The sequence below is a fragment of the Xenopus tropicalis genome, chromosome 8, assembly GCF_000004195.4.
Source record: "Xenopus tropicalis strain Nigerian chromosome 8, UCB_Xtro_10.0, whole genome shotgun sequence".
Taxonomy (NCBI): domain Eukaryota; kingdom Metazoa; phylum Chordata; class Amphibia; order Anura; family Pipidae; genus Xenopus; species Xenopus tropicalis.
The window spans coordinates 358880-385672 of NC_030684.2; the positions used below are offsets into that span (position 1 = coordinate 358880).

Consider the following 26793-nt stretch of genomic DNA (forward strand, 5'->3'; position numbering starts at 1 on the left):
CCCCACCGCATCCCTCAGCCAGGGCCCATGTTTCTAGGTGGGAGTTGGCCAGTGGGTGTTTGTTGGTGGGACTTGGCCAGTGGGAGTGGAAGTTGGCCAGCGGGTGTTGCCTGGCTGGAGGTGGGAGTTGGCCAGCGGGAGTTGCCTGGCTGGAGGCGGGAGTTGGCCAGCGGGCGTTGCCTGGCTGGAGGCGGGAGTTGGCCAGCGGGCGTTGCCTGGCTGGAGGCGGGAGTTGGCCAGCGGGCGTTGCCTGGCTGGAGGCGGGAGTTGGCCAGCGGGCGTTGCCTGGCTGGAGGCGGGAGTTGGCCAGCGGGCGTTGCCTGGCTGGAGGCGGGAGTTGGCCAGCGGGCGTTGCCTGGCTGGAGGCGGGAGTTGGCCAGCGGGCGTTGCCTGGCTGGAGGCGGGAGTTGGCCAGCGGGCGTTGCCTGGCTGGAGGTGGGAGTTGGCCAGCGGGAGTTGCCTGGCTGGAGGCGGGAGTTGGCCAGCGGGCGTTGCCTGGCTGGAGTTGGCCAGTGGGCATTGCCCGGCTGGAGGCGCTTGGGCACATAAGGATGTTCCTTCTCACCCCCCAATGTTGCACTCATTCAAGCTCTTTGCACAGACAATGGTGACACTATTAGGGCCCCGACACCATGTGTGGCCCCTTGTGCACTCTCCATCCCTTCAGTGATTGGCTGAAGCCCCTACCTGGTCCATGTGTGGGTGCCTTATGGCTCAGGGGACACTGCGGCAGAGGGAAGATGGCGGATCCCAGCAGGCCAATAAATATGGGGTTCATTTTGTAGGGTCCATGCAGCCCCCCACAGAGGCCAAACACTGGGCAAGATTCCCCCTTTAACCCCACGTATGCAAGCGACACAAGGCAAGAGGTTAACACTTTATTCAGATGGTACAGCTGAGCTGGCACCGGGCATGGGTGGCATGGGAGTTTGCCCAGTTCCCTCAGAGGCACAGTATTAAGGGGGCATTGCCATCGCATAACAGCAAGACCGGGGGCACGAGTCACGTTAGAGTCCTATAGTTGTACTGAGTACCAAGCATCAGTGTCACCCCCAGCGGGCATGAGGGGCATAAGGGGCAACTGGGAGAGCGGCTCTGATCCTGAGACTAAAATCCCTGCCATAAAGCAAGGCCGAGCTGCTGTTTGCCAGAAAGGGACTTGGGGAAGTCAGAGGGTACCAAGAAATGCCCCCACCCGCCCCACACAGCAGTTAAATAAAAGACTATACACAATATCAGCCACCGTTTCAGGGGGACGTCGGACCACCCTCCCCCTGCTGATTGGCCGCATGTAGTTAGCCCACCCACAAACACAACAATATATACAAATCATTATACACGGGGCATCCAATGGGTGGGTGGGTCGGAATGATCGGGGGGGGGGGGGCAGTAACCAGACTGAGCTGCACACCCACCAGGTACAGGGGGGAGATTGGGCACACACTGGCCTGCTTGGCGCGTGGGGGTCTCCAGCTCCATCTAGCCCCCCGTGACAGGCAGTAAGGATAGAGCTGTGCCCAGGGGGTACAACAAACAGGGGGTACAGTCCGGGAGTAACCAGCGTGGCAAGAACAACAGGCAGGGATGCTGGGGGCACTTTCAGGCAAAAGTGGCCTCCCCTATGGGCATAGCCCCTGAAACGTGATTATGGGGGTGTCAGAGGCAGGGGTGGGGCAGACAGACAGGGAGCCAATGAATTAGAAGTGGGGGAGGGACATGGGGGTTCAGCTCAGGGTGTCCACGTGCGGCTGCTCCTGGCCTGGGGCGCATTCCTTGCTCAGCCGCACAATCTCCTGTGAGAGCGCTTCCAGGTCCTGCGGGGAAAGAGACAGTCAGGGCTCTCGTACTGACCCTCAGAGCTTGCACTCACCCCCCCCCCCAGTAACTGTACCTCAGGGATACAATGCCTGCCCACTGACCCTCAGAGCTTGCACTCACCCCCCCCCCCCCAGTAACTGTACCTCAGGGATACAATGCCTGCCCACTGACCCTCAGAGCTTGCACTCACCCCCCCCCCCCAGTAACTGTACCTCAGGGATACAATGCCTGCCCACTGACCCTCAGAGCTTGCACTCACCCCCCCCCCAGTAACTGCACCTCAGGGATACAATGCCTGCCCACTGACCCTCAGAGCTTGCACTCACCCCCCCCCCCCCAGTAACTGTACCTTCAGGGATACAATGCCTGCCCACTGACCCTCAGAGCTTGCACTCACCCCCCCCCCCCAGTAACTGTACCTCAGGGATACAATGCCTGCCCACTGACCCTCAGAGCCTTGCACTCACCCCCCCCCAGTAACTGCACCTCAGGGATACAATGCCTGCCCACTGACCCTCAGAGCTTGCACTCACCCCCCCCCAGAAACTGTACCTCAGGGATACAATGCCTGCCCACTGACCCTCAGAGCTTGCACTCACCCCCCCCCCAGTAACTGTACCTCAGGGATACAATGCCTGCCCACTGACCCTCAGAGCTTGCACTCACCCCCCCCCCAGTAACTGTACCTCAGGGATACAATGCCTGCCCACTGACCCTCAGAGCTTGCACTCACCCCCCCCCAGTAACTGTACCTCAGGGATACAATGCCTGCCCACTGACCCTCAGAGCTTGCACTCACCCCCCCCAGTAACTGTACCTCAGGGATACAATGCCTGCCTACTGACCCTCAGAGCTTGCACTCACCCCCCCCCCCCAGTAACTGTACCTCAGGGATACAATGCCTGCCCACTGACCCTTAGAGCTTGCACTCACCCCCCCCCAGTAACTGTACCTCAGGGGATACAATGCCTGCCCACTGACCCTCAGAGCTTGCACTCACCCCCCCCCAGTAACTGTACCTAAGGGATACAATGCCTGCCCCACTGACCCTCAGAGCTTGCACTCACCCCCCCCAGTAACTGTACCTAAGGGATACAATGCCTGCCCACTGACCCTCAGAGCTTGCACTCACCCCCCCCCAGTAACTGTACCTAAGGGATACAATGCCTGCCCACTGACCCTCAGAGCTTGCACTCACGCCCCCCAGTAACTGTACCTAAGGGATACAATGCCTGCCCACTGACCCTCAGAGCTTGCACTCACCCCCCCCAGTAACTGTACCTCAGGGATACAATGCCTGCCCACTGACCCTCAGAGCTTGCACTCACCCCCCCCCAGTAACTGTACCTCAGGGATACAATGCCTGCCCACTGACCCTCAGAGCTTGCACTCACCCCCCCCCCAGAAACTGTACTCAGGGATACAATGCCTGCCCACTGACCCTCAGAGCTTGCACTCACCCCCCCACCCCCAGAAACTGTACCTCAGGGATACAATGCCTGCCCACTGACCCTCAGAGCTTGCACTCACCCCCCCCAGTAACTGTACCTCAGGGATACAATGCCTGCCCACTGACCCTCAGAGCTTGCACTCACCCCCCCCCCCAGTAACTGTACCTCAGGGATACAATGCCTGCCCACTGACCCTCAGAGCTTGCACTCACCCCCCACCCCCAGAAACTGTACCTCAGGGATACAATGCCTGCCCACTGACCCTCAGAGCTTGCACTCACCCCCCCCCCAGAAACTGTACCTCAGGGATACAATGCCTGCCCACTGACCCTCAGAGCTTGCACTCACCCCCCCCCCCCCAGTAACTGTACCTAAGGGATACAATGCCTGCCCACTGACCCTCAGAGCTTGCACTCACCCCCCCCCCCCAGTAACTGTACCTAAGGGATACAATGCCTGCCCACTGACCCTCAGAGCTTTGCACTCACCCCCCCCCCAGAAACTGTACCTCAGGGATACAATGCCTGCCCACTGACCCTCAGAGCTTGCACTCACCCCCCCCCCAGAAACTGTACCTCAGGGATACAATGCCTGCCCACTGACCCTCAGAGCTTGCACTCACCCCCCCCCAGTAACTGTACCTCAGGGATACAATGCCTGCCCACTGACCCTCAGAGCTTGCACTCACCCCCCCCCCCCAGTAACTGTACCTAAGGGATACAATGCCTGCCCACTGACCCTCAGAGCTTGCACTCACCCCCCCCCCCAGAAACTGTACCTCAGGGATACAATGCCTGCCCACTGACCCTCAGAGCTTGCACTCACCCCCCCCCCCAGAAACTGTACCTCAGGGATACAATGCCTGCCCACTGACCCTCAGAGCTTGCACTCACCCCCCCCCCAGTAACTGTACCTCAGGGATACAATGCCTGCCCACTGACCCTCAGAGCTTGCACTCACCCCCCCCCCAGAAACTGTACCTCAGGGATACAATGCCCTGCCCACTGACCCTCAGAGCTTGCACTCACCCCCCCCCCAGAAACTGTACCTCAGGGATACAATGCCTGCCCACTGACCCTCAGAGCTTGCACTCACCCCCCCCCAGTAACTGTACCTCAGGGATACAATGCCTGCCCACTGACCCTCAGAGCTTGCATTCACCCCCCCCCCCCAGAAACTGTACCTCAGGGATACAATGCCTGCCCACTGACTCTCAGAGCTTGCACTCACCCCCCCCCCAGTAACTGTACCTCAGGGATACAATGCCTGCCCACTGACCCTCAGAGCTTGCACTCACCCCCCCCCCCAGAAACTGTACCTCAGGGATACAATGCCTGCCCACTGACCCTCAGAGCTTGCACTCACCCCCCCCCAGTAACTGTACCTCAGGGATACAATGCCTGCCCACTGACCCTCAGAGCTTGCACTCACCCCCCCCCAGTAACTGTACCTCAGGGATACAATGCCTGCCCACTGACCCTCAGAGCTTGCACTCACCCCCCCCCCCCAGAAACTGTACCTCAGGGATACAATGCCTGCCTACTGACCCTCAGAGCTTGCACTCACCCCCCCCCCAGAAACTGTACCTCAGGGATACAATGCCTGCCCACTGACCCTCAGAGCTTGCACTCACCCCCCCCAGAAACTGTACCTCAGGGATACAATGCCTGCCCACTGACCCTCAGAGCTTGCACTCACCCCCCCCAGAAACTGTACCTCAGGGATACAATGCCTGCCCACTGACCCTCAGAGCTTGCACTCACCCCCCCCCCCCAGAAACCATACCTCAGGGATACAATGCCTGCCCACTGACCCTCAGAGCTTGCACTCACCCTATTCCCCCCAGAAACCATACATTAGGGACAATCCCTGCCCACTGACCCTGAGAACCCCCCAGTATCTCATTCTGATTGGCCGCATGCAGTTGAGGGGCAGCCAATCACTGAGCTGCTGCCATTGTGCTTTGGGCAGAGTCCCTGCCCCTCATTTGCCCCAGGGGTAGGTTCCATCCTGCCCGACCCAATGCCAGGGCTGTTACATTTACACAGATTTCCTGCAGCCGAGTAAGTGCTGACTTTGTGTTTGTGGGTCAGCATTGGCCCGACTCCTTCAGCTCCGCCCCCAGCCTTGGCCCCCGCTGGTTCCGTCCATTAGGCCAGAATGGGATATTCCATTTCCAGAGCTGTGTGCGGTAAGCACCGAGGGGAACATGGGGGGGGGGGGGGGGAATGAGTGGGGGCACTTGGCACTGACAGCAGCATGAATTTGTAATGAGGAAATTCTGATTTAATAACCCCCCCCGAGTACTGCTCCCAGCATGCAATGCCCTATGGCTCCTGTAGTGCCAGCGGGGGGCAGTGAGGGACCCTAAGGCTCCTGTAGTGCCAGTGGGGGGCAGTGGGGCCCTAAGGCTCCTGTAGTGCCAGTGGGGGGCCCTATGGCTCCTGTAGTGCCAGTGGGGGGCAGTGAGGGGCCCTTTGGCTCCTGTAGTGCCAGTGCGGCCCTATGGCTTCTGTAGTGCCAGTGGAGGGCAGTGGGGCCCTAAGGCTCCTGTAGTGCCAGTGGGGGGCAGTGAAGGACCCTAAGGCTCCTGTAGTGCCAGTGGGGGGCAGTGAGGGGCCCTAAGGCTCCTGTAGTGCCAGTGAGGGGCAGTGAGGGGCCCTAAGGCTCCTGTAGTGCCAGTGGGGGGCAGTGGGGCCCTATGGCTCCTGTAGTGCCAGTGGGGGGCAGTGGGGCCCTAAGGCTCCTGTAGTGCCAGTGGGGGGCAGTGGGGCCCTATGGCTCCTGTAGTGCCAGTGGGGGGCAGTGCGGCCCTAAGGCTCCTGTAGTGCCAGTGGGGGGCAGTGGGGCCCTATGGCTCCTGTAGTGCCAGTGGGGGGCAGTGGGGCCCTATGGCTCCTGTAGTGCCAGTGGGGGGCAGTGGGGCCCTAAGGCTCCTGTAGTGCCAGTGGGGGGCAGTGAGGGGCCCTATGGCTCCTGTAGTGCCAGTGGGGGGCAGTGAGGGACCCTAAGCCTCCTGTAGTGCCGGTGGGGGCAGTGAGGGGCCCTAAGGCTCCTCTAGTGCCAGTGGGGGGCAGTGAGGGGCCCTAAGGCTCCTGTAGTGCCAGTGGGGGGCAGTGAGGGGCCCTAAGGCTCCTGTAGTGCCAGTGGGGGGCAGTGAGGGGCCCTATGGCTCCTGTAGTGCCAGTGGGGGGCAGTGAGGGGCCCTATGGCTCCTGTAGTACCAGTGGGGCCCTATGGCTCCTGTAGTACTAGTGGGGGGCAGTGAGGGCCCTAATGGCTCCTGTAGTGCAGTGGGGGCAGTGAGGCCCTATGGCTCCTGTAGTGCCAAGTGGGGCCCTATGGCTCCTGTAGTGCCAGTGGGGGGCAGTGGGGCCCTATGGCTCCTGTAGTGCCAGTGGGGGGGCTAGTGAGGGGCCCTATGGCTCCTGTAAGTACCAGTGGGGCCCTATGGCTTCCTGTAGTGCCAGTGGGGGCAGTGAGGGGCCCTATGGCTCCTGTAGTACCAGTGGGGCCCTATGGCTCCTGTAGTGCCAGTGGGGGGCAGTGGGGCCCTATGGCTCCTGTAGTGGCCAGTGGGGGGGCAGTGAGGGGCCCTATGGCTCCTGTAGTACCAGTGGGGCCCTATGGCTCCTGTAGTGCCAGTGGGGGGCAGTGGGGCCTATGGCTCCTGTAGTGCCAGTGGGGGGCAGTGAGGGGCCCTAAGGCTCCTGTAGTGCCAGTGGGGGGCAGTGCAGGGACCCTAAGGCTCCTGTAGTGCCAGTGGGGGGCAGTGAGGGACCCTATGGCTCCTGTAGTGCCAGTGGGGGCAGTGAGGGGCCCTATGGCTCCTGTAGTACCAGTGGGGCCCTATGGCTCCTGTAGTGCCAGTGGGGGGCAGTGGGGGCCCTATGGCTCCTGTAGTGCCAGTGGGGGGCAGTGAGGGGCCCCTAAGGCTCCTGTAGTGCCAGTAGGGGGCAGTGAGGGGCCCTAAGGCTCCTGTAGTGCCAGTAGGGGGCAGTGAGGGGCCCTAAGGCTCCTGTAGTGCCAGTAGGGGGCAGTGAGGGGCCCTAAGGCTCCTGTAGTGCCAGTGGGGGCAGTGAGGGGCACTAAGGCTCCTGTAGTGCCAGTGGGGGGCAGTGAGGGGCACTAAGGCTCCTGTAGTGCCAGTGGGGGGCAGTGAGGGACCCTATGGCTCCTGTAGTGCCAGTGGGGGGCAGTGAGGGGCCCTAAGGCTCCTGTAGTGCCAGTGGGGGGCGTGGGGCCCTAAGGCTCCTGTAGTACCCAGTGGGGGGCAGTGAGGGGCCCTAAGGCTCCTCTAGTGCCAGTGGGGGGCAGTGGGGCCCTAAGGCTCCTGTAGTGCCAGTGGGGGGCAGTGGAGGGGCCCTAAGGCTCCTGTAGTGCAGTGGGGGGCAGTGAGGGCCCTAAGGTTCCTCTAGTGCCAGTGGGGGGCAGTGAGGGGCCCTAAGGCTCCTGTAGTGCCAGTGGGGGGCAGTGAGGGGCCCTAAGGCTCTGTAGTGCCAGTGGGGGGGCAGTGAGGGGCCCTAAGGCTCCTGTAGTGCAGTGGGGGCAGTGGGACCCTATGGCTCCTGTAGTGCCAGTGGGGGGCAGTGAGGGGCCCTAAGGCTCCTGTAGTGCCAGTGGGGGGCAGTGAGGGGCCCTAAGGCTCCTGTAGTGCCATTGGGGGACCCTATGGCTCCTGTAGTGCCAGAGGGTGGCAGTGAGGGGCCCTAAGGCTCCTGTAGTGCCAGTGGGGGGGCAGTGAGGGGCCCTAAGGCTCCTGTAGTGCCATTGGGGGCAGTGAGGGAACCCTATGGCTCCTGGTAGTGCCAGGGGGGGGGCAGTGAGGGGCCCTAAGGCTCCTGTAGTGCCAGTGGGGGGCAGTGAGGGGCCCTAAGGCTCCTGTAGTGCCAGTGGGGGGCAGTGAGGCCCTATGGCTCCTGTAGTGCCAGTGGGGGGCAGTGGGGCCCTAAGGCTCCTGTAGTGCCAGTGGGGGGGCAGTGAGGGGCCCTATGGCTCCTGTAGTACCAGTGGGGCCCTATGGCTCCTGTAGTGCCAGTGGGGGGCAGTGGGGCCCTATGGCTCCTGTAGTGCCAGTGGGGGGCAGTGAGGGGCCCTAAGGCTCCTGTAGTGCCAGTAGGGGGCAGTGAGGGGCCCTAAGGCTCCTGTAGTGCCAGTAGGGGGCAGTGAGGGGCCCTAAGGCTCCTGTAGTGCCAGTGGGGGGCAGTGAGGGGCACTAAGGCTCCTGTAGTGCCAGTGGGGGGCAGTGAGGGGCACTAAGGCTCCTGTAGTGCCAGTGGGGGGCAGTGAGGGACCCTATGGCTCCTGTAGTGCCAGTGGGGGGCAGTGAGGGGGCCCTAAGGCTCCTGTAGTGCCGGTGGGGGGCAGTGGGGCCCTAAGGCTCCTGTAGTACAGTGGGGGGCAGTGAGGGGCCCTAAGGCTCCTCTAGTGCCAGTGGGGGGCAGTGGGGCCCTAAGGCTCCTGTAGTGCCAGTGGGGGGCAGTGAGGGGCCCTAAGGCTCCTGTAGTGCCAGTGGGGGGCAGTGAGGGGCCCTAAGGCTCCTCTAGTGCCAGTGGGGGGCAGTGAGGGGCCCTAAGGCTCCTGTAGTGCCAGTGGGGGGCAGTGAGGGGCCCTAAGGCTCCTGTAGTGCAGTGGGGGGCAGTGAGGGGCCCTAAGGCTCCTGTAGTGCCAGTGGGGGGCAGTGGGACCCTATGGCTCCTGTAATGCCAGTGGGGGGCAGTGAGGGGCCCTAAGGCTCCTGTAGTGCCATGGGGGCAGTGAGGGCCCTAAGGCTCCTGTAAGTGCATTGGGGGACCCTATGGCTCCTGTAGTGCCAGAGGGTGGCAGTGAGGGGCCCTAAGGCTCCTGTAGTGCCAGTGGGGGGCAGTGAGGGGCCCTAAGGCTCCTGTAGTGCCATTGGGGGGCAGTGAGGGACCCTATGGCTCCTGTAGTGCCAGCGGGGGGCAGTGAGGGGGCCCTAAGGCTCCTGTAGTGCCAGTGGGGGGCAGTGAGGGGCCCTAAGGCTCCTGTAGTGCCAGTGGGGGGCAGTGAGGCCCTATGGCTCCTGTAGTGCCAGTGGGGGGCAGTGGGGCCCTAAGGCTCCTGTAGTGCCAGTGGGGGGCAGTGAGGGGCCCTAAGGCTCCTGTAGTGCCAGTGGGGGGGCAGTAGAGCCCTAAGGCTCCTGTAGTGCCAGTGGGGGGCAGTGGGGCCCTAAGGCTCCTGTAGTGCCAGCGGGGGGCAGTGAGGGGCCCTAAGGCTCCTGTAGTGCCAGCGGGGGGCAGTGAGGGGCCCTAAGGCTCCTGTAGTGCCAGTGGGGGGCAGTAGGGCCCTAAGGCTCCTGTAGTGCCAGTGGGGGGCAGTGAGGGGCCCTAAGGCTCCCTGTAGTGCCAGTGGGGGGCAGTGAGGCCCTATGGCTCCTGCAGTACCAGTGGGGGGCAGTGGGCCCTAAGGCTCCTGTAGTGCCAGTGGGGGCAGTGAGGGGCCCTAAGGATCCTGTAGTGCCAGTGGGGGGCAGTAGAGCCCTAAGGCTCCTGTAGTGCCAGTGGGGGGCAGTGAGGGGCCCTAAGGCTCCTGTAGTGCCAGTGGGGGGCAGTGAGGCCCTATGGCTCCTGTAGTGCCAGTGGGGGGCAGTGGGGCCCTAAGGCTCCTGTAGTTCCAGTGGGGGGCAGTGAGGGGCCCTAAGGCTCCTGTAGTGCCAGTGGGGGGCAGTGAGGGGCCCTATGGCTCTGTAGTGCCAGTGGGGGGCAAGTGAGGGGCCCCTATGGCTCCTGTAGTGCCAGTGGGGGGCAGTGGGGGACCCTATGGCTCCTGTAGTGCCAGTGGGGGGCAGTGGGGGACCCTATGGCTCCTGTAGTGCCAGTGGGGGCAGTGAGGGCCCTAAGGCTCCTGTAGTGCCAGTGGGGGGCAGTGGGGCCCTAAGGCTCCTGTAGTGCCAGTGGGGGGCAGTGAGGGGCCCTAAGGCTCCTGTAGTGCCAGTGGGGGGCAGTGGGGCCCTAAGGCTCCTGTAGTACCGGTGGGGGGCAGTGGGGCCCTAAGGCTCCTGTAGTGCCAGCGGGGGCAGTGAGGGACCCTATGGCTCCTGTAGTACCAGCGGGGGGCAGTGAGGGACCCTATGGCTCCTGTAGTGCCAGTGGGGGGCAGTGAGGGACCCTATGGTTCCTGTAGTGCCAGCGGGGGGCAGTGAGGGGCCCTAAGGCTCCTGTAGTGCCAGCGGGGGGCAGTGGGGACCTAAGGCTCCTGTAGTGCCAGTGGGGGGCAGTGAGGGGCCCTAAGGCTCCTGTAGTGCCAGTGGGGGGCAGTGAGGGGCCCTAAGGCTCCTGTAGTGCCAGTGGGGGGGCAGTGAGGGGCCCTAAGGCTCCTGTAGTGCCAGTGGGAGGCAGTGAGGGGCCCTAAGGCTCCTGTAGTGCAGTGGGGGGCAGTGAGGGACCCTAAGGCTCCTGTAGTGCCAGCGGGGGGCAGTGGGGACCTAAGGCTCCTGTAGTGCCAGTGGGGGGCAGTGAGGGGCCCTAAGGCTCCTGTAGTGCCAGTGGGGGGCAGTGAGGGACCCTAAGGCTCCTGTAGTGCCAGTGGGGGCAGTGAGGGACCCTATGGCTCCTGTAGTGCCAGTGGGGGGCAGTGAGGGGCCCTAAGGCTCCTGTAGTGCCAGTGGGGGGCAGTGAGGGTCCCTAAGGCTCCTGTAGTGCCAGTGGGGGCAGTGAGGGACCCTATGGCTCCTGTAGTGCCAGTGGGGGGCAGTGAGGGGCCCTAAGGCTCCTGTAGTGCCAGTGGGGGGCAGTGAGGGTCCCTAAGGCTCCTGTAGTGCCAGTGGGGGGCAGTGAGGGGCCCTAAGGCTCCTGTAGTGCCAGTGGGGGGCAGTGAGGGGCCCCTAAGGCTCCTGTAGTGCCAGTGGGGGGGCAGTGAGGGGCCCTATGGCTCCTGTAGTGCCAGTGGGGGGCAGTGAGGGGCCCTAAGGCTCCTGTAGTGCCAGTGGGGGGCAGTGAGGGGCCCTATGGCTCCTGTAGTGCCAGCGGGGGGCAGTGAGGGGCCCCTAAGGCTCCTGTAGTGCCAGTGGGGGGCAGTGAGGGGCCCTATGGCTCCTGTAGTGCAGTGGGGGGGCAGTGAGGGGCCCTAAGGCTCCTGTAGTGCCAGTGGGGGGCAGTGAGGGGCCCTATGGCTCCTGTAGTGCCAGTGGGGGGCAGTGAGGGGCCCTATGGCTCCTGTAGTGCCAGCGGGGGCAGTGGGGCCTTATGGCTCCTGTAGTGCCAGTGGGGGGCAGTGAGGGGCCCTATGGCTCCTGTAGTGCCAGTGGGGGGCAGTGGGGCCCTAAGGCTCCTGTAGTGCCAGTGGGGGGCAGTGGGGCCCTAAGGCTCCTGTAGTGCCATTGGGGGGCAGTGAGGGACCCTATGGCTCCTGTAGTGCCAGTGGGGGGCAGTGAGGGGCCCTAAGGCTCCTGTAGTGCCAGTGGGGGGCAGTGAGGGGCCCTATGGCTCCTGTAGTGCCAGTGGGGGGCAGTGGGGCCCTAAGGCTCCTGTAGTGCCAGTGGGGGCAGTGGGGCCCTAAGGCTCCTGTAGTGCATTGGGGGGCAGTGAGGGACCCTATGGCTCCTGTAGTGCCAGTGGGGGGCAGTGAGGGGCCCTAAGGCTCCTGTAGTGCCAGCGGGGGGCAGTGAAGGGCCCTAAGGCTCCTGTAATGCCACTGGAAGGCAGTGGGGGGCCCTATGGCTCCTGTAGTGCCAGCGGGGGGCAGTGAGGGGCCCTAAGGCTCCTGTAGTGCCAGCGGGGGGGGCAGTGAGGGGCCCTAAGGCTCCTGTAGTGCCAGTGGGGGGCAGTGAGGGGCCCTATGGCTCCTGTAGTGCCAGTGGGGGGCAGTGGGGCCCTATGGCAGAGGAACCCCACCAGTAGGCACTGTATAGGGAGAGAGTTGGGGGGGTTAAACTTAGTGCCAGGGGCATCACTGGGCACTACTTGTATGCACCCCTATATACAGCCCCCCAGCACTAAGGGTTACAGCCCCTCCCCCCCGCACTCATTGGCTTGAGCTCTGGATGAAGGTTACAGAGTCATGAAATCTGCAACTCCCAGTGGTGGGAAAAGCCTCTCTGAGCTCCGATTCCCCCCCCCCCCGGCACCACATGATCCCACCCCCCCGGCACCACATAATCGGAAAATCAATGGCACCGAGTCCCTGGCAGCCTGCGCCCCCAATGACCTTCCCCTCCCCACGTAACGTACCAAGTGCCCCCCCCCAGTACTGCCTTATGCCTGTCCCTTCCCCTATCTACCTAAAGAGCTCAGGCTTAACAACCCCCCCCCCCCAGTACTGCCTTATGTCTGTCCCATCTAGTCTGTCCCTTCCCCTATCTACCTAAAGAGCTCAGGCTTAACAACCCCCCCCCCCCCCCAGTACTGCCTTATGTCTGTCTCATCTAGTCTGTCCCTTCCCCTATCTACCTAAAGAGCTCAGGCTTAACAACATCCCCCCCCCCCCCCCAGTACTGCCTTATGTCTGTCCCTTCCCCTATCTACCTAAAGAGCTCAGGCTTATCCCCCCCCCCCCCCCCAGTACTGCCTTATGTCTGTCCCATCTAGTCTGTCCCTTCCCCTATCTACCTAAAGAGCTCAGGCTTATCCCCCCCCCCCCCCCCCAGTACTGCCTTATGTCTGTCCCATCTAGTCCTGTCCCTTCCCCTATCTACCTAAAGAGCTCAGGCTATCCCCCCCCCAGTACTGCCTTATGTCTGTCCCATCTAGTCTGTCCCTTCCCCTATCTACCTAAAGAGCTCAGGCTTATCCCCCCCCCCAGTTACTGCCCTTATGTCTGTCCCATCTAGTCTGTCCCTTCCCCTATCTACCTAAAGAAGCTCAGGCTTATCCCCCCCTCCCCCAGTACTGCCTTATGTCTGTCCCATCTAGTCTGTCCCTTCCCCTATCTACCTAAAGAGCTCAGCTTATCCCCCCCCCAGTACTGCCTTATGTCTGTCCCATCTAGTCTGTCCCTTCCCCTATCTACCTAAAGAGCTCAGGCTTAACAACATCCCCCCCCCCCCCAGTACTGCCTTATGTCTGTCCCTTCCCCTATCTACCTAAAGAGCTCAGGCTTATCCCCCCCCCCCCCCAGTACTCGCCTTATGTCTGTCCCATCTAGTCTGTCCCTTCCCCTATCTACCTAAAGAGCTCAGGCTTATCCCCCCCCCCCCCCCAATACTGCCCTTATGTCTGTCCCATCTAGTCTGTCCCTTCCCCCTATCTACCTAAAGAGCTCAGGCTTATCCCCCCCCCCCCCAGTACTGCCTTATGTCTGTCCCATCTAGTCTGTCCCTTCCCCTATCTACCTAAAGAGCTCAGGCTTATCCCCCCCCCCCCAGTACTGCCTTATGTCTGTCCCATCTAGTCTGTCCCTTCCCCTATCTACCTAAAGAGCTCAGGCTTATCCCCCCCCCCCCCCCCAATACTGCCTTATGTCTGTCCCATCTAGTCTGTCCCTTCCCTATCTACCTAAAGAGCTCAGGCTTATCCCCCCCCCCCCCCAGTACTGCCTTATGTCTGTCCCATCTAGTCTGTCCCTTCCCTATCTACCTAAAGAGCTCAGGCTTATCCCCCCCCGCCCCCAGTACTGCCTTATGTCTGTCCCATCTAGTCTGTCCCTTCCCCTATCTACCTAAAGAGCTCAGGCTTATCCCCCCCCCCCCCCCAGTACTGCCTTATGTCTGTCCCATCTAGTCTGTCCCTTCCCCTATCTACCTAAAGAGCTCAGGCTTATTCCCCCCCCCCCCCCCAGTACTGCCTTATGTCTGTCCCATCTAGTCTGTCCCTTCCCCTATCTACCTAAAGAGCTCAGGCTTATCCCCCCCCCCCCCCAGTACTGCTTATGTCTGTCCCATCTAGTCTGTCCCTTCCCCTATCTACCTAAAGAGCTCAGGCTTATCCCCCCCCCCCAGTACTGCCTTATGTCTGTCCCTTCCCCTATCTACCTAAAGAGCTCAGGCTTATCCCCCCCCCCGCCCCCAGTACTGCCTTATGTCTGTCCCATCTAGTCTGTCCCTTCCCCTATCTACCTAAAGAGCTCAGGCTTATCCCCCCCCCCCCCCCAGTACTGCCTTATGTCTGTCCCATCTAGTCTGTCCCTTCCCCTATCTACCTAAAGAGCTCAGGCTTATCCCCCCCCCCCCAGTACTGCCTTAATGTCTGTCCCATCTAGTCTGTCCCTTCCCCTATCTACCTAAAGAGCTCAGGCTTATCCCCCCCCCCAGTACTGCCTTATGTCTGTCCCATCTAGTCTGTCCCTTCCCCTATCTACCTAAAGAGCTCAGGCTTATCCCCCCCCCCAGTACTGCCTTATGTCTGTCCCATCTAGTCTGTCCCTTCCCCTATCTACCTAAAAGAGCTCAGGCTTATCCCCCCCCAGTACTGCTATGTCTGTCCCATCTAGTCTGTCCCTTCCCCTATCTACCTAAAGAGCTCAGGCTTATCCCCCCCCCCCCCCCAGTACTGCCTTATGTCTGTCCCTTCCCCTATCTACCTAAAGAGCTCAGGCTTATCCCCCCCCCCCCCAGTACTGCCTTATGTCGGTCCCATCTAGTCTGTCCCTTCCCCTATCTACCTAAAGAGCTCAGGCCTTATCCCCCCCCCCCCAGTACTGCCTTATGTCTGTCCCCATCTAGTCTGTCCCTTCCCCTATCTACCTAAAGAGCTCAGGCTTATCCCCCCCCCCCCCAGTACTGCCTTATGTCTGTCCCATCTAGTCTGTCCTTCCCCTATCTACCTAAGAGCCTCAGGCTTATCCCCCCCCCCCCCAGTACTTGCCTTATGTCTGTCCCATCTAGTCTGTCCCTTCCCTGATCTACCCTAAAGAGCTCAGCTTATCCCCCCCCAGTACTGCCTTATGTCTGTCCCATCTAGTCTGTCCTTCCCTATCTACTAAAGAGCTCAGGCTTTCCCCCCCCCCCCAGTACTGCCTTATGTCTGTCCATTTAGTCTGTCCCTTCCCCTATCTCTACAAGAGCTCAGGCTTATCCCCCCCCCCCCCAGTACTGCCTTATGTCTGTCCCATCTAGTCTGTCCCTTCCCCTATCTACCTAAAGAGCTCAGGCTTATCCCCCCCAGTACTGCTTATGTCTGTCCCATCTAGTCATGCCCTTTCCCCTATCTACCTAAAGAGCTAAGGCTTATCCCCCACCCCCCCCAGTACTGCCTTATGTCGTTCCCATTCTAGTCTGTCCCTTCCTCATCTACCTAAAGAGCTCAGGCTAACAACATCCCCCCCCACCCAGGACTGCCCTTAAATGTCTGTCCCTTCCCTATCTACCTAAATGAGCTTTCAGGCTTATCCCCCCCCAGTACCTTAATGTCTGTCCCATCTAGTCCTGCCCTCCCTATCCTACCTAAAAGAGCTACAGGCTTATCCCCCCCCCCCGTACTGCTATGTCTGTCCCATCTAGTCTGTCCTTCCCTATCTACCTAAAGAGCTCAGGCTATCCCCCCCCCCCCAGTACTGCCTTATGTTTGTCCCATCTAGTTTGTCCCCTTCCTCTATCTACCCCTAAACTCAGGCTTAATCCCCGTCCGCCTGATAACCCCCCCACCAATACTGCTTATGTCTGTCCCCATCTAGTCTTCCTTCCCGCTATCTACCTAAGAGCTCAGGCTATCCCCCCCCCCCAGTACTGCTTATGTTCTGTCCATCTAGTCATGTCCCTTCCCATCTAACTCTACTAAAGAAGCTCAGAGCTTATCCGCCCCCCCCCTCCGTCCTATGTCACTAGTCTTCCATTCTACAAGGTGCACTCCCCCCCAGTACTTTAGTCTGTCCATCTATCGCCTTCCTATCTACCTAAAGAGGCTTCAAGGCTTATCCCCCCCCCCCCCCCAAGTACTGCTTTGTCTGTCCGCATCTAGTCTGTCCATTCCTATTCTACCTAAAGAGCTCACGGCTTATCCCCCCCCCCCCAGACTAGCCCTTAATGTCTGTCCCATTAAAGTCCTGTCCCTTCCCCTATCTACCTAAAGAGCCTAAGGCTTATCCCCCCGCCCCCCCCATGTACGCTGTATGGTCCTGTCCATCTAGTCTGTCCCTTCCCCTAGTCTACAACTACTACCCCAGAGCCTTTGTCCATCAGTGCTTCTATCCCTAAGGCTCGCACCCCCCCAGTGCCTATTCTGTCGCTTCCCCATTACTAAGCCATTATCCCCGCCCCCCAATCTGCCTTTTATCCTCAGTCTGTCCTTCCAACAAAGGCTCGTTACCCCCCCCTCGTACTGCCTTATGCGTCCCTTATCTTCCTATCTACAAAGAAGCCGCTTCCCACCAGTCTGCCTTATTCGCCCCCTACTGCTTATCCAGTACTGCTTATGTCTGCCATCTAGTCTGTCCCTTCCCCTATCTACCTAAAGAGCTCAGGCTATCCCCCCCCCCCCAGTACTGCCTTATGTCTGTCCCATCTAGTCTGTCCTTCCCCTATCTACCTAAAGAGCTCAGGCTTATCCCCCCCCCCCCAGTACTGCCTTATGTCTGTCCCATCTAGTCTGTCCCTTCCCTATCTACCTAAAGAGCTCAGGCTTATCCCCCCCCCCCCCCAGTACTGCCTTATGTCTGTCCCCATCTAGTCTGTCCCTTCCCTATCTACCTAAAGAGCTCAGGCTTATCCCCCCCCCCAGTACTGCCTATGTCTGTCCCATCTAGTCTGTCCCTTCCCTATCTACCTAAAGAGCTCAGGCTTATCCCCCCCCCCCCCAGTACTGCCTTATGTCTGTCCCATCTAGTCTGTCCCTTCCCCTATCTACCTAAAGAGCTTCAGGCTTATCCCCCCCCGCCCAGTACTGCCTTATGTCTGTCCCATCTAGTCTGTCCCTTCCCCTATCTACCTAAGAGCTCAGGCTTATTCCCCCCCCCCCCAGTACGCCTTATGTCTGTCCATCTAGTCTGTCCCTTCCCCTATCTACCTAAAGAGCTCAGGCTTATCCCCCCCCCCCCCAGTACTGCCTTATGTCTGTCCCATCTAGTCTTCCCTTCCCCTATCTACCTAAAGAGCTCAAGGCTTAATCCCCCCCCCCCAGTACTGGCCTAATGTCTGTCCCATCTTAGTCTGTCCCTTCCCTATCTACCTAAAAGAGCTCAGGCTTATCCCCCCCCCCCCCCCCAGTACTTTGCCTTATGTCTGTCCCATCTAGCTGTCCTTCCCCTATCTACCTAAAGAGCTCAGGCTTATCCCCCCCCCCCCCCAGTACTGCCTTATGTCTGTCCCATCTAGTCTGTCCCTTCCCCTATCTACCTAAAGAGCTCAGGCTTATCCCCCCCCCCCCCCAGTACTGCCTTATGTCTGTCCCATCTAGTCTGTCCTTCCCCTATCTACCTAAAGAGCTCAGGCTTATCCCCCCCCCCCCCCAGTACTGCCTTATGTCTGTCCCATCTAGTCTGTCCTTCCCCTATCTACCTAAAGAGCTCAGGCTTATCCCCCCCCCCCAGTACTGCCTTATGTCTGTCCCCATCTAGTCTGTCCCTTCCCCTATCTACCTAAAGAGCTCAGGCTTATCCCCCCCCCCCCCCAGTACTGCTTATGTCTGTCCCATCTAGTCTTCCCTTCCCTATCTACCTAAAGAGCTCAGGCTTATCCCCCCCCCCCCCCCAGTACTGCTTATGTCTGTCCCATCTAGTCTGTCCCTTCCCCTATCTACCTAAAGAGCTCAGGCTTATCCCCCCCCCCCCCAGTCTGCTTATGTCTGTCCCATCTAGTCTGTCCCTTCCCCTATCTACCTAAAGAGCTCAGGCTTATCCCCCCCCCCCAGTACTGCCTTATGTCTGTCCCATCTAGTCTGTCCCTTCCCCTATCTACCTAAAGAGCTCAGGCTTATCCCCCCCCCCCCCCAGTATGCCTTATGTCTGTCCCATCTAGTCTGTCCCTTCCCGCTATCTACCTAAAGAGCTCAGGCTTATCCCCCCCCCCCCAGTACTGCCTTATGTCTGTCCCATCTAGTCTGTCCTTCCCCCTATCTACCTAAAGAGCTCAGGCTTATCCCCCCCCCCCCTCCAGTACTGCCTTATGTCCTGTCCCATCTAGTCTGTCCCTTCCCCTATCTACCTAAAGCGCTCAGGCTTATCCCCCCCCGCCCCCAGTACTGCCTTTGTCATGTTCCCATCTAGTGCTTCCCCCCCTTCCCCTATCTACCTAAAGAGCTCAGGCTTATCCCCCCCCCGCCCGCAGTACTGCCTTATGTCTGTCCCATCTAGTCTGTCCTTCCCCCTATCTACCTAAAGAGCTCAGGCTTATCCCCCCCCCCCCCCCAGTACTGCCTTATGTCTGTCCCATCTAGTCTGTCCCTTCCCCTAATCTACCTAAAGAGCTCAGGCTTATCCCCCCCCCCCCCCAGTATGCCTTATGTCTGTCCCATCTAGTCTGTCCCTTCCCCTATCTACCTAAAGAGCTCAGGCTTATCCCCCCCCCCCAAGTACTGCCTTATGTCTGTCCATCTAGTCTGTCCCTTCCCCTATCTACCTAAAGAGCTCAGGCTTATCCCCCCCCCCCCCAGTACTGCCTTATGGTCTGTCCCATCTAGTCTGTCCCTTCCCCTATCTACCTAAAGAGCTCAGGCTTATCCCCCCCCCCCCAGTACTGCCTTATGTCTGTCCCATCTAGTCTGTCCCTTCCCCTATCTACCTAAAGAGCTCAGGCTTATCCCCCCCCCCCAGTACTGCCTTATGTCTGTCCCATCTAGTCCTGTCCCTTCCCCTATCTACCTAAAGAGCTCAGGCTTAATCCCCCCCCCCCCCAGTACTGCCTTATGTCTGTCCCATCTAGTCTGTCCCTTCCCTATCTACCTAAAAGAGCTCAGGCTTATCCCCCCCCCCCCAGTACTGCTTATGTCTTCCCATCTAAGTCTGTTCCCTTCCCCTATCTACCTAAAGAGCTCAGGCTTATCCCCCCCGCCCCAGTACTGCTTATGTCTGTCCCATCTAGTCTGTCCTTCCCCCTATCTACCTAAAGAGCTCAGGCTTATCCCCCCCCCCCCCCAGTACTGCCTTATGTCCTGTCCCATCTAGTCTGTCCCTTCCCCTATCTACCTAAAGAGCTCAGGCTTATCCCCCCCCCCCCCCAGTACTGCCTTAATGTCTGTCCCATCTAGTCTGTCCCTTCCCCTATCTACCTAAAGAGCTCAGGCTTATCCCCCCCCCCCAGTACTAGCCTTTGTTGTCCCACTAGTCTGTCCCTTCCCCTATCTACCTAAAGAGGCTCAGGCTTATCCCGCCCCGCCCCCAGTACTTGCCTAATGTTGTCATCTAGTCTGTCCCTTCCCCTATCTACCTAAAGAGCTCAGGCTTATCCCCCCCCCGCCCCCAGTACTGCCTTATGTCTGTCCCATCTAGTCTGTCCCCTTCCCCTATCTACTAAAGAGCTCAGGCTTATCCCCCCCCCCCCCCCAGTACTGCTTATGTCTGTCCCATCTAAGTCTGTCCCTTCCCCTATCTACCTAAAGAGCTCAGGCTTATCCCCCCCCCCCAGTACTGCCTTATGTCCTGTCCCATCTAGTCTGTCCCTTCCCCTATCTACCTAAAGAGCTCAGGCTTATCCCCCCCCCAGTACTGCCTTATGTCTGTCCCATCTAGTCTGTCCCTTCCCCTATCTACCTAAAAGAGCTCAGGCTTATCCCCCCCCCCCCCAGTAACTTGCCTTAATGTCTGTCTTCCCTTCTACCTAAAGAGCTCAGCTTATCCCCCCCCAGTATGCTTATGTCTGTCCCTTCCCCCTATCTACCTAAAGAGCTCAGGCTATCCCCCCCCCCCCAGTACTGCCTTATGTTCTGTCCATCTAGTCTGTCCCTTCCCCTATCTACCTAAAGAGCTCAGGCTTATCCCCCCCCCCAGTACTGCCTTATGTCTGTCCATCTAGTCTGCCCTCCCTATCTACCTAAAGAGCTCAGGCTTATCCCCCCCCCCCCCAGTACTAGCCTTATGTCTGTCCCATCTAGTCTGCCCTTCCCCCTATCTACCTAAAGAGCTCAGGCTTATCCCCCCCCCCCCAGTACTGCCTTATGTCTGTCCCATCTAGTCTGTCCCTTCCCCTATCTACCTAAAGAGCTCAGGCTTATCCCCCCCCCCCCCCCAGTACTGCCTTATGTCTGTCCCATCTAGTCTGTCCCTTCCCCCTATCTACCTAAAGAGCTCAGGCTTATCCCCCCCCCCCCCCCCAGTACTGCCTTATGTCTGTCCCATCAAGTCTGTCCCTTCCCCTATCTACCTAAAGAGCTCAGGCTTATCCCCCCCCCCCCCAGTACTGCCTTATGTCTGTCCCATCTAGTCTGTCGCTTCCCCTATCTACCTAAAGAGCTCAGGCTTATCCCCCCCCCCCCCAGTACTGCCTTATGTCTGTCCCATCTAGTCTGTCCCTTCCCCTATCTACCTAAAGAGCTCAGGCTTATCCCCCCCCCCCCCCCCAGTACTGCCTTATGTCTGTCCCATCTAGTCTGTCCCTTCCCCTATCTACCTAAAGAGCTCAGGCTTATCCCCCCCCCCCCAGTACTGCCTTATGTCTGTCCCATCTAGTCTGTCCCTTCCCCTATCTACCTAAAGAGCTCAGGCTTATCCCCCCCCCCCCCAGTACTGCCTTATGTCTGTCCCATCTAGTCTGTCCCTTCCCCTATCTACCTAAAGAGCTCAGGCTTATCCCCCCCCCCCCCAGTACTGCCTTATGTCTGTCCCATCTAGTCTGTCCCTTCCCCTATCTACCTAAAGAGCTCAGGCTTATCCCCCCCCCCCAGTACTGCCTTATGTCTGTCCCATCTAGTCTGTCCCTTCCCCTATCTACCTAAAGAGCTCAGGCTTATCCCCCCCCCCCCCCCCAGTACTGCCTTATGTCTGTCCCATCTAGTCTGTCCCTTCCCTATCTACCTAAAGAGCTCAGGCTTATCCCCCCCCCCCAGTACTGCCTTATGTCTGTCCCATCTAGTCTGTCCCTTCCCCTATCTACCTAAAGAGCTCAGGCTTATCCCCCCCCCCCCCAGTACTGCCTTATGTCTGTCCCATCTAGTCTGTCCCTTCCCCTATCTACCTAAAGAGCTCAGGCTTATCCCCCCCCCCCCAGTACTGCCTTATGTCTGTCCCATCTAGTCTGTCCCTTCCCCTATCTACCTAAAGAGCTCAGGCTTATCCCCCCCCCCCAGTACTGCCTTATGTCTGTCCCATCTAGTCTGTCCCCTTCCCCTATCTACCTAAAGAGCTCAGGCTTATCCCCCCCCCCCCAGTACTGCCTTATGTCTGTCCCATCTAGTCTGTCCCTTCCCCTATCTACCTAAAGAGCTCAGGCTTATCCCCCCCCCCCCCGCAGTACTGCCTTATGTCTGTCCATCTAGTCTGTCCCTTCCCCTATCTACCTAAAGAGCTTCAGGCTTATCCCCCCCCCCCCCCCCAGTACTGCCTTATGTCTGTCCATCTAAGTTGTCCCTTCCCTATCTACCTAAAGAGCTCAGGCTTATCCCCCCCCCCCCCAGTACTGCCTTATGTCTGTCCCATCGAGTCTGTCCCTTCCCTATCTACCTAAAGAGCTCAAGGCCTTATCCCCCCCCCCCCCCCAGTACTGCCTTAATGTCTGTCCCTCTAGTCTGTCCCTTCCCCTATCTACCTAAAGAGCTCAGGCTTATCCCCCCCCCCCCCCAGTACTTGCCTTATGTCTGTCCCATCTAGTCTGTCCCCTTCCCCTATCTACCTAAAGAGCTCAGGCTTATCCCCCCCCCCCAGTACTGCCTTATGTCTGTCCATCTAGTCCACTTTCCCTCCCTCTAACCTAAAGAGCTCAGGCTTATCCCCCCCCCGCCCCAGTACTGCCTTATGTCTGTCCGATCTAGTCTGTCCCTTCCCCTATCTACTAAAGAGGCTCAGGCTTATCCCCCCCCGCCCCCAGTACTGCCTTATGTCTTCCCATCTAGTCTGTCCCTTCCCCTATCTACCTAAAGAGGCTCAGGCTTATCCCCCCCCCCCCCCAGTACTGCCTTATGTCTGTCCCATCTAGTCTGTCCCTTCCCCTATCTACCTAAAGAGCTCAGGCTTATCCCCCCCCCCCCCCAGTACTGCCTTATGTCTGTCCCATCTAGTCTGTCCCTTCCCCTATCTAACCTAAAGAGCTCAGGCTTATCCCCCCCCCCCCCCAGTACGCCTTATGTCTGTCCCATCTAGTCTGTCCCTTCCCCTATCTACCTAAAGAGCTCAGGCTTATCCCCCCCCCCCCCAGTACTGCCTTATGTCTGTCCGCCTAGTCCCTTCCCCTATCTACCTAAAGAGCTCAGGCTTATCCCCCCCCCCCCCCAGTACTGCCTTATGTCTGTCCCATCTAGTCTGTCCCTCCCCTATCTACCTAAAGAGCTCAGGCTTATCCCCCCCCCCCCCAGTACTGGCCTTATGTCTGTCCCCATCTAGTCTGTCCCTTCCCCTATCTACCTAAAGACTCAGGCTTATCCCCCCCCCCAGTACTGCTTATGTCTGTCCATCTAGTCTGTCCCTTCCCCTATCTACCTAAAGAGCTCAAGGCTTATCCCCCCCCCCCCCCAGTACTGCCTTATGTCTGTCCCATCAGTCTGTCCTCCCCTATCTACCTAAAGAGCTCAGGCTTATCCCCCCCCCCAGTACTGCCTTATGTCTGTCCATCTAGTCTGTCGCCTTCCCCTATCTACCTAAAGAGCTCAGGCTTATCCCCCCCCCCCCCAGTACTGCCTTATGTCTGTCCCTTCCCCTATCTAACCTAAAGAGCTCAAGGCTTATCCCCCCCCCCCCAGTAACTGCCTTATGTCTGTCCCATCTAGTCTGTCCCCTTCCCCTATCTACGCTAAAGAGCTCAGGCTTATCCCCCCCCCCCCCAGTACTGCCTTATGTCTGGTCCCATCTAGTCTGTCCTTCCCCTATCTACCTAAAGAGCTCAGGCTTATCCCCCCCCCCCCAGTACTGCCTTATGTCTGTCCCATCTAGTCTGTCCCTTCCCCTATCTACCTAAAGAGCTCAGGCTTATCCCCCCCCCCCCCAGTACTGCCTTATGTCTGTCCCATCTAGTCTGTCCCTTCCCCCTATCCTACCTAAAGAGCTCAGGCTTATCCCCCCCCCCCAGTAACTGCCTTATGTCTGTCCCATCTAGTCTGTCCCTTCCCTATCTACCTAAAGAGCTCAGGCATTATCCCCCCCCCCCCCAGTACTGCCTTATGTCTGTCCCATCTAGTCTGTCCCTTCCCTATCTACCTAAAGAGCTCAGGCTTATCCCCCCCCCCCACCAGTACGCCTTATGTCTGTCCCATCTAGTCTGTCCCTTCCCCTATCTACCTAAAGAGCTCAGGCTTATCCCCCCCCCCCCCCCAGTACTGGCCTTAATGTCTGTCCGCATCTAGTCTGTCCCTTCCCCTATCTACCTAAAGAGCTCAGGCTTATCCCCCCCCCCCCCCCCAGTACTGCCTTATGTCTGTCCCATCTAGTCTGTCCCTTCCCCTATCTACCTAAAGAGCTCAGGCTTATCCCCCCCCCCCCCCCCCCAGTACTGCCTTATGTCTGTCCCATCTAGTCTGTCCCTTCCCCTATCTACCTAAAGAGCTCAGGCTTATCCCCCCCCCCCCCAGTACTGCCTTATGTCTGTCCCATCTAGTCTGTCCCTTCCCCTATCTACCTAAAGAGCTCAGGCTTATCCCCCCCCCCCCCCCCCAGTACTGCCTTATTCTGTCCCATCTAGTCTGTCCCTTCCCCTATCTACCTAAAGAGCTCAGGCTTATCCCCCCCCCCCCAGTACTTCCTTATGTCTGTCCCCATCTAGTCTGTCCCTTCCCCTAATCTACCTAAAGAGCTCAGGCTTATCCCCCCCCCCAGTACTGCCTTATGTCTGTCCCATCTAGTCTGTCCCTTCCCCTATCTACCTAAAGAGCTCAGGCTTATCCCCCCCCCCCCCAGTACTGCCTTATGTCTGTCCCATCTAGTCTGTCCCTTCCCCTATCTACCTAAAGAGCTCAGGCTTATCCCCCCCCCAGTACTGCCTTATGTCTGTCCCATCTAGTCTGTCCTTCCCCTATCTACCTAAAGAGCTCAGGCTTATCCCCCCCCCCCCCAGTACTGCCTTATGTCTGTCCCCTAGTCTGTCCCTTCCCTATCTACCTAAAGAGCTCAGGCTTATCCCCCCCCCCCCAGTACTGCCTTATGTCTGTCCCATCTAGTCTGTCCCTTCCCCTATCTACCTAAAGAGCTCAGGCTTATCCCCCCCCCCCCCAGTACTGCCTTATGTCTGTCCCATCTAGTCTGTCCCTTCCCCTATCTACCTAAAGAGCTCAGGCTTATCCCCCCCCCCCCAGTACTGCCTTATGTCTGTCCCATCTAGTCTGTCCCTTCCCCTATCTACCTAAAGAGCTCAGGCTTATCCCCCCCCCCCCAGTACTGCCTTATGTCTGTCCCATCTAGTCTGTCCCTTCCCCTATCTACCTAAAGAGCTCAGGCTTATCCCCCCCCCCCCCAGTACTGCCTTATGTCTGTCCCATCTAGTCTGTCCCTTCCCCTATCTACCTAAAGAGCTCAGGCTTATCCCCCCCCCCCCCCCCAGTACTGCCTTATGTCTGTCCCATCTAGTCTGTCCCTTCCCCTATCTACCTAAAGAGCTCAGGCTTATCCCCCCCCCCCCCAGTACTTGCTTATGTCTGTCCCATCTAGTCTGTCCCTTCCCCTATCTACCTAAAGAGCTCAGGCTTATCCCCCCCCCCCCAGTACTGCCTTATGTCTGTCCCATCTAGTCTGTCCCTTCCCCTATCTACCTAAAGAGCTCAGGCTTATCCCCCCCCCCCCCCCAGTACTGCCTTATGTCTGTCCCATCTAGTCTGTCCCTTCCCCTATCTACCTAAAGAGCTCAGGCTTATCCCCCCCCCCCAGTACTGCCTTATGTCTGTCCCATCTAGTCTGTCCCTTCCCCTATCTACCTAAAGAGCTCAGGCTTATCCCCCCCCCCCCAGTACTGCCTTATGTCTTGTCCCATCTAGTCTGTCCCTTCCCCTATCTACCTAAAGAGCTCAGGCTTATCCCCCCCCCAGTACTGGCCTTATGTCTGTCCCATCTAGTCTGTCCCTTCCCCTATCTACCTAAAGAGCTCAGGCTTATCCCCCCCCCCCCCAGTACTGCCTTATGTCTGTCCCTTCCCCCTATCTACCTAAAGAGCTCAGGCTTATCGCCCCCCCCCAGTACTGCCTTATGTCTGGTCCCATCTAGTCTGTCCCTTCCCCTATCTACCTAAAGAGCTCAGGCTTATCCCCCCCCCCCCCAGTACTGCCTTATGTCTGTCCCATCTAGTCTGTCCCTTCCCCTATCTACCTAAAGAGCTCAGGCTTATCCCCCCCCCCCCCCCCAGTACTGCCTTATGTCTGTCCCTTTCCCCCTATCTACCTAAAGAGCTCAGGCTTATCCCCCCCCCCCCCAGTACTGCCTTATGTCTGTCCCATCTAGTCTGTCCCTTCCCCTATCTACCTAAAGAGCTCAGGCTTATCCCCCCCCCCCCCCCCCAGTACTGCCTTATGTCTGTCCCCTTCCCCCTATCTACCTAAAGAGCTCAGGCTTATCCCCCCCCCCCCCCCCCCAGTACTGCCTTATGTCTGTCCCATCTAGTCTGTCCCTTCCCCTATCTACCTAAAGAGCTCAAGGCTTATCCCCCCCCCCCCAGTACTGCCTTATGTCTGTCCCATCTAGTCTGTCCCTTCCCTATCTACCTAAAGAGCTCAGGCTTATCCCCCCCCCCCCCCAGTACTGCCTTATGTCTGTCCCATCTAGTCTGTCCCTTCCCCTATCTACCTAAAGAGCTCAGGCTTATCCCCCCCCCCCCCAGTACTGCCTTATGTCTGTCCCATCTAGTCTGTCCCTTCCCCTATCTACCTAAGAGCTCAGGCTTATCCCTCCCCCCCCCCAGTACTGCCTTATGTCTGTCCCATCTAGTCTGTCCCTTCCCCTATCTACCTAAAGAGCTCAGGCTTATCCCCCCCCCCCCCCCAGTACTGCCTTATGTCTGTCCCATCTAGTCTGTCCCTTCCCCTATCTACCTAAAGAGCTCAGGCTTATCCCCCCCCCCGCCCCCAGTACTGCCTTATGTCTGTCCCATCTAGTCTGTCCCTTCCCCTATCTACCTAAAGAGCTCAGGCTTATCCCCCCCCCCCCCCAGTACTGCCTTATGTCTGTCCCATCTAGTCTGTCCCTTCCCCTATCTACCTAAAGAGCTCAGGCTTATCCCCCCCCCCCCAGTACTGCCTTATGTCTGTCCCATCTAGTCTGTCCCTTCCCCTATCTACCTAAAGAGCTCAGGCTTATCCCCCCCCCCCAGTACTGCCTTATGTCTGTCCATCTAGTCTGTCCCTTCCCCTATCTACCTAAAGAGCTCAGGCTTATCCCCCCCCCCCCAGTACTGCCTTATGTCTGTCCCATCTAGTCTGTCCCTTCCCCTATCTACCTAAAGAGCTCAGGCTTATCCCCCCCCCCCCCCAGTACTTCCTTATGTCTGTCCCATCTAGTCTGTCCCTTCCCTATCTACCTAAAGAGCTCAGGCTTATCCCCCCCCCCCCCCAGTACTGCCTTATGTCTGTCCCATCTA

The 26793-nt window shown here is 58.9% G+C and overlaps 1 protein-coding gene across 3 annotated transcripts in view; it reads right to left on the reverse strand.

The window, feature by feature from the left end:
- Positions 1-864: 864 nt before the first annotated feature.
- gripap1 (GRIP1 associated protein 1) overlaps positions 865-26793 on the reverse strand; it is a 96866-nt gene continuing 70937 nt past the window's right edge. For all 3 annotated transcript variants that reach the window (XM_031906869.1, XM_031906868.1, NM_001171524.1), the window contains 1 exon segment: positions 865-1814. In XM_031906869.1, coding sequence (XP_031762729.1) covers positions 1725-1814 — 90 coding nt within the window. In that variant the 3' untranslated portion in view covers positions 865-1724.